The sequence below is a fragment of the Apus apus genome, chromosome 4, assembly GCF_020740795.1.
Source record: "Apus apus isolate bApuApu2 chromosome 4, bApuApu2.pri.cur, whole genome shotgun sequence".
Taxonomy (NCBI): Eukaryota; Metazoa; Chordata; class Aves; order Apodiformes; family Apodidae; genus Apus; species Apus apus.
The window spans coordinates 46,410,219-46,422,340 of NC_067285.1; the positions used below are offsets into that span (position 1 = coordinate 46,410,219).

The following is a 12,122-nucleotide window of genomic DNA, read 5'->3' on the forward strand; positions in this document are numbered from 1 at the left end:
GCCACTGTTTCAGCAGGTAGAGTTACTTTCCAGACCTTTTACCTCAGTTGACAGTTCCGATGCTTTGAAGGGAACATGCATGTGGCTTTCCTTTTTTCGGCTGAGGAGGATTTGGCAAAGGTATTACATGTTTGTAGTACAAACTGACCCAGTTTGTCTTCTTTTCTTGATAAGATTTCTTCTCCCTCATCTGGCTATTGTATGACTTTTAGTGTGTGAACATCGATGACACAGGGCCCCATGGACTCCCATGGAGTCCTAAAATCTGGTGATCCTACATTATATTGATACATCTTTACGTATGTCTGCCCACATTTTTCATTCACTGCTGTAGTTCCCTCAGAGGTAATAAGGAATAAAATCACATCAGTAAAAGTGTGTCAGACAGGGTTTGTTGAAGGAGAGGAAAAAGCCAAAGGCATATAGGGTTAGTGAGAGTATGGCAGAAAACATCAGAGCTGAATGTTTGGCTTAAAGACAGAAAAAGGAGAATAGGAAGAAAGGATTTGTCAAGTTGTATTGATTGTTCATGGGAGTAAGAGCAATCAGAAAAAAAGGAAGCAGGCACAGTGTGAAGATGTGTTAAGCTACAGGTTGTCAAAGTTTGACTCATACAGTCTGTATACAGCAGCCCATTTAAGGTTTGTTTACATTTGGCTGGCTTTGACAGGGCTCGCCTGCCATTAACAGTGCACAGGGACTAGGATGAATGTCTGGCCTTGGGAGTGGAAGGAGTGTCCTGACCTGCCAGCTAATTATGCTCTGAAACTTCCCATCCCTGTGGTGCTGTCAGATGCCCAGGTCAATCTCCACGAGTGGGTTATGCAGAGCCAAGGCACGGGCCCGAGCACCTACAGTGGGTTGTCTCTGCCCTCGGATCACACATATGGCCTCTGGAGTGCTGGAGGTCCCAGTCAGCAGCCCCGTCTGCACCTGGGGGAGCAGGGGCTGCCCCAGTGGGTGGTGGAGGAGAGACTGTTGGCCTTGCAGGCTGGGAGGATTCACGAGGGTCAAGGCTGAGGGTGGGAGGCCGAGACCCGGCCTGGCAGATGTACCACGGTACCAGAGGTGCTGAAGGACAGGCAGGGTGTGCGTGGCCTTAGGGATGGCTGCAGGGCCTGTTCCCCCCACTGCCTCCCTGGGGACATGCAGGAGGGTGGCTGAAAACGCAGGCCCCAGAGATATCTTACCCTTTAAGGCTCTCCAAAGATGCAGGCTTCTGGGACCATGAATCAGAAAGGTAAGAACTAGCAGGGAACAGAATATCATTGTATTAGGCATAAGACTTTGAAAAGACTGCTAGAAAAAACACTTCCACATACCATGAAAGGAAAAGAAGTTTGACGGGGGAGTGACTTTAGTTTGGATAAGGAATACCAGCAAAGAGTTGTCAACATTTTGATTTGTGCTCTGTATTAAACTGTCTAGTATACAATTTCCCTGATTCCACCCCTTACCTATCGATGTTACTGATACAGCACGTGTGTGAGGACAGTGTTCTACCATGCATTTGAGATGCCATGAAAATGGGGCTTTCAGTCTTTTACTTGGCTGTAATTACTTCAGGAAAAGGAATATGAACTTGGAAACATTTAAAATCTTCAGTACTTAAATGGTCACATTTTATTATTAGAATTTCTTTCTTATATTTTCAAGCATTTTTAAGAATATAATAAAAGTAGAGACTTCAAACATTATAATTTTTTTGCAGGCACTGAGGAAGAAGATGAAGGTGATGATCTCTTGTTGAGGTCGGTAGATGAGTTTTGGTGGTTTCCCCACATGTGGAGTCACATGCAGCCTCACCTCTTTCACAACGAGTCATCACTGGTGGAGCAGATGATCCTCAACAAAAAATTTGCCTTAGTGAGTTCTGTTTTTGCACATTATATTGAGTTAAGGTATTCAGAAACCATTATTCCTATTTTGTTGGAAAATCAATCTTTATAGCATTTGTTTTAATCTCAAGGAATTGAAATAAAGACAGTTGCTTTTTGCAGTCACTATTTTGTGCTGTGAAAATTCTGTTTCTCTACAGTTTGGATTTCCCTATCAACCGAAGTTTGATTTTTTTTCTATTACTCTATGAAAAATTTTGAATGCAAAAATTCTTTCAGAATGATAAATTAATGTTTCCATTTTAAAAATTTGATATAGATAAAAATCATAGAATCATAGAATGGTTAAGGTTGGAAGCGACCTTAAAGATGATCAGGTTCCAACCTCCCTGCTGTGAGCAGGGACACCTCACGCTAGACCAGGCTGCACAAGCCTCATCCAACCTGGCCTTGAACACTTCCAGAGAGGGGGTTTCCACAGCCTCCCTGGGCAACGTATTCCAGCACCTTACTACCCTCATGGTGAATAATTTCTTCCTGATGTCTAACCTAAATCTACCCTCTTTCAGTTTAAAACCATTACCCCTTTTCCTATCACTACCCTCTGTGGTGAAAAGCCCCTCCCCAGCTTTCCTGTAGCCCCTTCATGTACTGGAAGGCCACTATAATGTCTCCTTGGAGCCTTCTCTTCTCCAGGCTGAACAGCCCCAGCTCCCTCATTCTGTCTTCATAGGAGAGGTGCTCCAGCCCCCTGACCATCTTTGTGGCCCTTCTCTGGACCCTCTCCAACAGCTCCAAGTCTTTCTTGTGCTTCTATTTCAATATTACCCTAAATAAAATTTTGTCCAAATAACCCATTGTTTTGATTAGAAAAACTCCAGTTCTCTGAAACAAAAACTGTGTCAAATAACTTTGGGAAAACACTGCATGTTAGTATTAATGAAGTATGCTACATTTTCAAAGATGCTTTTCTGTGGTGATATCTAGTAACATCTTATATTACCTTTGGATCAGCTTTACAAACTTATTTTGAAAAGTATTATCTTTACTAATGATTTATTCACAGCAAAGCTCTGGAAAAAAATGTTTCAGTGAGAATATAAGAAAAAATAAAAACAGAGGATACTAGATTAACAGACTTACCTTTTATCTACAGTTAATGTCACACAATAAAACCAAACCACACTGCCATACTTAGTATGTATTATTTGTCTGAAGAAATGTTCCAATGTAAAGACACAGAGAAGTGTTACATCAGAATATCTTACTTCTTCCTTTTCAAAATACACAGGTTGCTCTTTAGCTGGCAGGTAATGACTTTGTTCCTTGAAAGAGCAGAAGGATTTGAAATACCAGAACAAAAAAGAGTGCACTTATGGTCTTGTGTCGGTGAGTGCAGGAGGAAGGTACAGGCTTAGAATATCAATCAGGTAAAATCTGTATTGGAAAAGTTTGCTTTTAAGTAAGGCATATGCTTTCTTACAACTAAAGATTTTACCAAGTTTACTGTAAACTGTAGTTGTACTGAATGCAGACCCGCTCAATGTTCATGTTTCTTTTAAAGAAAATCTTTCAGTAGAAGTTAGAACCATGAAAATTTTTAAATGCTCTGTCTAAAATTCCCTTTTTTCTTTGTTTCTGTGTACTGTTGCAAGCCCAGTGGAAATTAAATTAGTTCTTGTACTTCTGGTGTGACTTAAGACATCCTTTGGGATTGGTCTATAGTATGTAACCATTAAAGTATGCGATTAGAATCATTCTTATTCAACCCCGTTTTGGGTAACTTCATAAATTTATATTTCCTTCACTACTTTCAATGGTCTTAATATTTGCAGATACCTTATATTAATTATTTTTCATGTCTGAAGGAATGTATAGGCATATAGACATGGAGCTACCCTTCATATTGCATTTGCTTTAAGCACATAATTTAGTAACAAAGTTAAGTATTGTCCTTTTTTGGAAGAGGCTGAAGTTGCTGATGCCTCATGAATTGTCAAACTGAATGTGTACATTGTGTGTGAAATGCTCAACTTGGGAATTACAGTCACTTAGAATAACAGAGACACTGATACCTTGAAGATTATAGGCTCATAATTAGAGTGAAAGATTTTAATTACATATTTATTACTGTATATTGTAAAACGTGAGGGAAAAATCCCTAAAAATCAGACTTTTGTTTATAGCTGAATGAAGGAGATTAAATGGGATATTAGAGGTTGCCATTTCTTACATGTTCTGTAAAGATTTTTCTTTCTGACATTTATGCATGCTTAAGGGAAGATGAAAAGATAAAAGAAGAGGAATTGAAATATCTGCCATGGAATTCAATAGCGTAAAGCTGTGTAACTGGTGGTGTATCCACTCTTTATTTCCCCGTGCAGTAAAACCAATATACCAGATCTTACTAGTTCCTGCTTTGGCACATTACACATAGTGCACCCCAGCTTTAAACCAGCAGACCACCCACTCCATGGGTGCAGCCACGTTGCTGGTGGGGTGTTTGGATCTTACCCAGGAGTTGCATAGCCTTCAAAGAATTCCAAAAGCAGCACGACAAAAAATATGCCCCATTATGTGTGCTGTAAATTGCTACAGGAAAATAATGATTTCACCAGCTATGTAAGTAAGAAAAATCGGGGTTCTCAGCTGAAATTAAGCCAAACTTGTCTGTTACACATGCCATTACACTAGGTTCAAAGTAGCCCTTTCATGAGGAAAAAGTAGCTTTCTTCCCTTCACAGCTTTAGAGTTCTTATTTTTATGTTCTCCCAGAGCAGGAGCAAATGCTGCTTTCTGTGAGTTTGCTTTGTTTTGAGCTGTTAGTAAAGTTGTCATATTTAAATTATAACAGATATGTCTAATATTGATCCTGGCTATTTAAGCTTTTGAAGTCCACCACATTGGCTTTCCTGCAGTAGTGCAGTCCTCCTCCAGAAAAGGTGAAGATGATTTTACTAAGGTCAAGCACCCATTTTTCTTTGAGATAAGACTTACAGAGTTCTTCATATCCCTTAGTAACAAGTTTATTCAAAGGAAGAGACCCGAGTATCAACCAATTCTTACTTTTGCACACAAAGTATTATTAGAAAATATAGAGATGACAACCATACAAACAGTATTAAAAACTCAACAGAATTCAAAGGCTGTGAGCAAAGGCAGTTTTCCTAACTCATTACAAAGTCTTATGGACATTGTGTTCTGCTAGTCAGACTATCAAATAAATATCTGTTATACACTGTTCCTTTGCAAAATAACCTGAAAGAAAGGAGAAAGGATGTCAGAATGCATTAGAATATGCTGGAAACTAGAACTGGAAAGAAAACATTGAATTTCAAGAGAAGGTAATAGCAGCAAGGTCAATATGTAAACAAGAGAAATGACAGGAGTCTGCAAAAATAGAAGATATACTACAAAAGGGATTACTCTACAACATCTGCTTATTATCCTCAGAATTTTACAAGTGGTTATATTTTCTCCTTTTTTTTTAAAATGACACTGAAATGTTTAAGCTGTTTTTTTAATCTGGTTTTATGCTTCGAGTGGACTAGAGGGGAAAAGCAAAGACTTTCTGTGAAATTTAGCTAACAATCCAACTTACTGTGCAGGGACATGTAGTGGAAATCTCATTTTTGTTACTGTAACTGCCAGGTGCTACCTGTTGCGTTGAATATGTGCCAGGGACTTTCTCTCTGAAGTCTTAGTTTTTGAGCAAATTCCTTGTAAGAAGTTGAAAAAGTGCAACTTTCTGTTTAATGTAGATTGAAGAAATCAATGTAAAAATGCAACTATATCACTCTTCCTACATGCTTGTAAAAATACTTCTTAAAAGGCTTTAGTATTAAAATCCTGTGTTTCATCTTCACAGTGCTGCCTTCCATCTCCCTTACATAGCAGCATGTTTTGTTACTACCATGATTTACATTTTAGAACTGTTCTTGATCTCCCACAAACAAAGGATTTGAGCCAAAACATCAAGTTTCTTAAATTTTGAAAGCAATCATTGTTCTATTACATTTTAGGAACATGGTATTCCAACTGACTTGGGCTATGCGGTGGCTCCACACCATTCTGGAGTCTATCCAGTGCATGTTCAACTTTATGATGCCTGGAAAAAGGTGTGGAATATCAGAGTTACCAGCACAGAAGAATATCCACATCTGAAGCCTGCAAGGTATAGACGAGGCTTCATCCACAAAAATATCATGGTGAGTTGTACTTACGATGTTCATATTACTACCACTCTACCATTTTATGAACACTTCATTGTTAAGTGGAAAAGCAGGGTATCCTGAAAGTTCACATTGTGAGAAGCACATATTGCTGTGCATAAGTAGCGAGATATGTTTGACAGTATCATGTTAATTAAAGTCAATCTGTTGCTGATGATGTTACTGCTAATGAAGTTGGCCTCCAGGCACCCTGCTGTTAACAGTTAACAGGCTAACTGTTCTAGTCCTACTGTTTAGTACTGGTTCAGATCTCAAGGAAAAAGTATACTTTGCATCTTTTAACAGAATATTAAAGGTTAGACTTTTAGCAGGTTTTAAATTTTCATAGTACTTTTAACTGCAAAAGAGTTTTGCCAGTTTATGTCATCTGAGAATCTGGATCTTGGTGCAGAAATATTTTTTTTCTACCATTGAAATGTTGCTTAGTTGTCCCCATTTTGCTTCCTGCCATACCACAGTGTGAACTGTGACTTAACCTCATAGCAGGGCTTTGGGCCTGGGAGATCAGTCTGGATGAAGGGCAAACACCTAGACAGTTGGAGGAAAGGAAGACACACCCCACACTCTGATCCAGGCGATGAAACTACTCTGTTGGGGCAGCCACAAGTCAAATCCCACAGTTTTTCTGCACTGCACTGATCACTGACAGCAGCGTTTGCCAAAAGGGGTTATACACAACTGACATGGAAGGCATTCTGCTACCACCATCTGGTCACTGGGGCGTGGGCTATTCCTGGTTCACATATTGTCATTATTGTCTGAGAAGTGTTTCAAACAACTTTCCAAAATACTTGAGGGTATGTTCTTGAGTAGCTTTCTTTTGGAGCTTGTAGGAGAAGAGCAAATGGGAAAGATCCTAGTGTGTGCACTGTGTTATCCCTCTGGCTCCTCCACTCAACTTCTAACAGTATTCTGGTATTGTCATCAAGTTACCATGGATACCACTTTTCTAAGCAAAAGAATAATATTTAAAAGTTTTGGTCTATTTTTAGATGGAGCAAACTAAAATGATCTCCACACATCCAGGAAAAAAAATAAAACTGACAACATACAGATTTGAGCTACAGTATGTTCTCCTCAAAGCAATAGCTGCATATAAAATAATGGGTTTGTGATATGCTCAGGGGGGTTGAAGCATTTGAGGAAATCTGATTGACTCTCAGAATCTCCAGAAATCTCTTTCATAAATTTTTGTGAAAACATGTCATTTGAAGACACATAATGAAATTTAACACAAGGACACTGGGGCCAAAAATCTACTTCCAAGAACAGTTGTATAAAACAACTTGTTTTGGGAGTCTCAGCTTTCAGTTCTCCAGGGCAACTGCATTAATATTCCACATCTGCGGGTTTAAAGCAATAAATACATTCAGTAATAAAATCATTGTTAAGATTTGCCAGAGCATTTCCCATCCAGTACAGCTTGATTTCCTGCCTCTGTGAAAAGTTGTTCTCATATTTTATCAGTGAAATCCGAAGGTTTTTAAAAAGCACGTGCAAGTTTATAGCAAACGTACACATTCCATACATTTTCTGACAATGCAGAATTTACAGTCTGTGGTCACAGTGTCCTGTAGAGTTACAGAAAAGATGTTGAGAAATGAAACCATGAGAAATAAAGAATTTATCTACAAAGCTGCAGTCTGTATCAAGTAAGGCATTTTTATGCTTTAAAAGTTTAGGCTATCATATAATAAATGTTCTAAAATGGACTAAAATGTTTGAGAACAATCCCAGTTTAAGAAATATACATGAACATCAATACTTAGCTGTTGATTTTCCATAAAAAATAGACATAATTAAAATACTCTGAGTGAATTATTTTCTGAAGTCAATAGAAATTGTTTTGAAGTTCTGCTGGAAAACCTAACTTCATTTTTTAGTTCTTATTCAAAACACTTGTTCTTTGCATGCTTTAAAAAGCACTTCTTTATGCTAATTATTTTGCAAATGGTCTTACAAAACTAGCACAGTTGAATAAGAAGTAAAAAGCAAATCTTTCTTATAATGTGAGCATTAGAGGCAAAAATTGTCATTTGTCAGTGTAGAATTATCATTGGTGCTGATACCTAAGCAAAAAAAGAAAAAAAACCCCAAACTTTAAAAACCCAGTTTAATTTTACAACACACCATCATTCAAATAAAACGTGGAAGTGATTAATAAAGTTTAGATTGATAACATTTCAGATTATGTTTCAAATTATTTTACAATTTTCGAAATACTTGAAGACCAGACTTTTAAATATTTTATTTTAGGATCAGGTGCTATGAACAAAATCAGTTTGAAGAGGTTGCTGAATTGTAACTTCCTGATTGCAATCTATTTCCAGTTTCAAACTAAATGTGATTATTTTTTTGATGTTATTTATTACTCATTGGTACTAAAAATGTTGTTTCTTCCACTGAGCACTACTTAAGGATCTGCCTGACTATTAATTCAACTAGATTATTGTAGACTGGCAGAATTGTGATGCCAGATCTACACAGCAATTATCACAAAAGGAACATTTTCAGTTGTGTTGCTTAGATGGCATTTATTATCTCATTAAATTATAAAAGTTTTTTGTTTTTCAATTTCTCTTGAATGTTTTTCTTTATTTGTTTGTTTTACCCCCATTCAGGTGCTTCCTAGGCAGACTTGTGGCTTATTCACCCACACAATTTTCTATAAAGAGTATCCTGGAGGCCCAAAGGAACTAGACAAAAGCATTCAAGGAGGAGAGTTGTTCTTCACAGTGGTTCTCAATCCAGTAAGTACAGTGTAATTTGGAAATGTTTTTAAAAACTGGTTAAAGGAGAAGTTACTGAATGGATCAAGGCTAATCAGCTGGGTTTCCCAAATAGTAATGATTAGTCACAGTGAGCTCTTCTGCTTTTTCAATTAATTAATTAAAGACCTAATATTCTGTATGTGCAAAAGTAATCTCTACTTTTGACAACTGTTTTGTTAGTAATGCAGTAGTAGCAACCTTTCTTGTTCTTCTTTACTTTTGCATTAAATAAGAATGCTAAGATTTATTTTTTAAAAGAATTCAAGCATTAAGAACTGATACTTACTATATAGTAAGACAAGTACCTCAGGTGCAGTCCATGTTCCTCGTCTGTCCAATTCATAACCAGAAATATTTGGAACACTCACTGGTTTGAGAAAGTTGCAAGCAAGGAGGGCTTTCACTTACATCTGTTTTGAGAATTTTCAGTTACTGATTCATAATCACTTCAAAGAAAAGATCCAAGCAAATGAGCCATGTAGTTAATACATCTACTCCATCTTTCATTTACCTTTAATGGAAGAATAAGCAACAAACAAGGCTCTGAAACTACGGAATACTGACAGAACAATACAGTACATCAAAACAGTGTGGGATTAGGTCAGTTGCATCAAAACGGACCTTTTAGACAAGATTTTAGGTGAGTTTTTAATCTGAAGTCCAAATGAAACATACAGCTTTTCCGTTTCATACAAATCTAATTGCTAGGACTCATGTTTTCAGAACACCAAATGGAATAAAAGATATTTCCACTCAAATCCTATGGATTAATAGCCTAATTGCCCTTTTAAAATCTTCCATAGTTTAATAAAATCCTAAGGAAAAAAGCTTCGGTCAGCTACTTCAGCCATTTATATGCAGGCCCATTTTTCAGGCCTCGGATTCTTTCAGCCTATAGTTTTGGTTCTTTGAGAGCAGTTACTGTGTTCTCTTTTTTCATGTCCACATAGCAGAATTAAGAGATACAAACTTTGATCCCGCAGCACACATCTGGTGTCCCTTCTAGAGGATGGCAGTAGTCCCAGTCCTGACTTTGATGATACATGCAAGTCCAGTTAACAGAGTTGAGACCTGGAAAATTCCTTGTATGGAGGGTATTGAAAGTACCATAGTAATGCTTTGGAAATACATGGATTTTAACTAATGAGGCTTAGAGGAAGACATATAGTAACATTTCAATTTAGGACAAACTGGATTCCATATTGAAACACAGCCACAACTAAGCCAAAAACTATTTTAACAGCCTACAGTAGCACAGAAACAGCAAAATTTATTATGGGTGCTTGAGGCATAAGCCTTTCAAATTAAGAGAATGAAGACAAGGTAAGAAATTAAATCATTGTTTTAGGTATTAATTATAGAAGTTTGATCATGCTTGCCTAACATCCTTAAATGTAAGTACAGTAATGTCTTTTTATATATTATAATTAAATCTTCAATTTACACATTGCCATTCAGACTAGTTCTGAGAATTATGACATCTCCAGTACAATACAGGCTAAAAGAATAGAAGCAAAATGCACTGGTTTTTAAATACAACTGTAAAAGGGTATTAGGCGAAAATTTGCCCAAGGCAAATTGTTGCAATCCTTTTACAGAGTGCCTTTGAAAAGATGTTGCCTCTAGTTTGAAATACCTGCTTATAAACAGTTTATAAAGTTCTAAGCATTAGCCTAGCATGTAATCAATTTAAATATTAGGGTTTTCATCTTTGTGGGTTTTAAGCATTATATGTATTTATAACATAATTTGCAAGTCAGTTAGGCAAAGATTAGGCATTAAAATTAAAACTAAGAAGCTTCAGGAATTTGTCTATTTATGAAGTGGCATTTGGGGTTTCATAAGCTTTCCTGTGTTTTCATTAACATTGCTGGGATTTCTTAATGTGAAACACCCAGCTTTTTAGAGGATGCAAAAATTCCATTATAAGGCATTTTCTAAACATCATTTTTCATTCATGCAAAACTAAGAAGAAACATTACCTAGGAATTATTACAATGTCAGCTAAATAATATTCTCAACAATGAGCACATAAATACTTAGTTTGCAAAACTGGAAAATGTGGTGTAAATTGGATGTAAATCTTTACAAAGTCCTTCATTACATTTCATGGTGTAATTTGGATAGCTGATTTTAGGTGAATACAGTTTCCAAGATGTAATCAGGCTGAGGCTTTAGAAACTGAGTATCCTACATTGAAATAAATGCCCTTAAAAATAAAGCCTAAAATTTTTTTGTGGTTTGGCTGTGTAATGGTAGCTGTTGACAGGAGAGGATCTGCTTCCTTATAGTGTGCTAGATCAACCACAATCTGCAGAGCAGACCACAAAAAAACAAGGCACTATGTGTGCACGCCCTTTTGACATGAGAGCCAGCAGGGCGTGGTACAGTCAGAAGTCCTGCAGGTAAGAAAAGCATCATGAAATCCTGCTCTGCAAATGATCTCTGCTAGTTATATTTTATGTGGGAACTGAGAGTTGGTTTGTAGCTAATCTTGTGGTTGGCAAGCTGTATTTATGTGGTACGCATTTATATCCCCACACCTCTGCTTCGATTGTGATCTGATGGGGGCTCTGAAGTGTTCTTGACAGATATGCCTATTGTGTTCTTGAGGCATCTAATGTGCTGAGGTGTCACCAAGCTGAAAAAGAGCCTAAGTAGGAATATAACATGCTATCTACTCTTCCAATAATGTTTTGTATGCCTGTCTTCTGTTAAAAATCTTGCTGACTTCAGCCCTTAGGTGAGATCTTACTGTATCACGATCTTGCACAAAATGTTTTACAGGGAAAAAAAAAAAGAAGCCTTCAGCAATCCTGTGTTATTAGTACACTGGCATCATTTTCCCCACATTATCAGTTATCTTAGGGAGGGTTGTGTGACTTACACTAACTTAGTCAGGGAATTCTGTAGCAAAGCCATGAGGAAAACATGCGTTCTAGAAGTCTTCCATCATGACTATCTTATCCAGTCAGGCAGCTCTCTGTTTTATTAATTCACATTGTTGGTATTTTCCCTAGCACTGAACTGACTTTAAAACATTCTAGAAAGCATTTTTCCTGATAAACTTGTTAGAATCTTCAGTGACTTCAGATTCATCTATTTCTCTCTGCAATGTGCAGTGAAATTCTTGGATTAATTAAAAAAAAAAAAAAAAGTTAAATGTCTCTTAGAATGAATTGTATTGGTCTCCTAAATGTGTCTTGTAAATGATGAAGGCAGTGAGCAATTAAATTCTGAGCTATGTAGCATGATGGGGTAGGTACAGATACTGCCATCAA

General features: G+C 37.2%; 1 protein-coding gene across 3 annotated transcripts in view; it reads left to right on the plus strand.

Moving 5' to 3' along the window:
* The window catches only part of LOC127384533 (bifunctional heparan sulfate N-deacetylase/N-sulfotransferase 3), a 68,186-nt gene that overhangs the window by 28,412 nt on the left and 27,652 nt on the right, over positions 1-12,122 (plus strand). For all 3 annotated transcript variants that reach the window (XM_051619092.1, XM_051619091.1, XM_051619093.1), the window contains exons 4-6: positions 1,712-1,866; positions 5,861-6,046; positions 8,692-8,820. In XM_051619092.1, the coding sequence (XP_051475052.1) occupies positions 1,712-1,866; positions 5,861-6,046; positions 8,692-8,820 (470 nt within the window). The remainder of the gene's footprint in view (positions 1-1,711; positions 1,867-5,860; positions 6,047-8,691; positions 8,821-12,122) is intronic.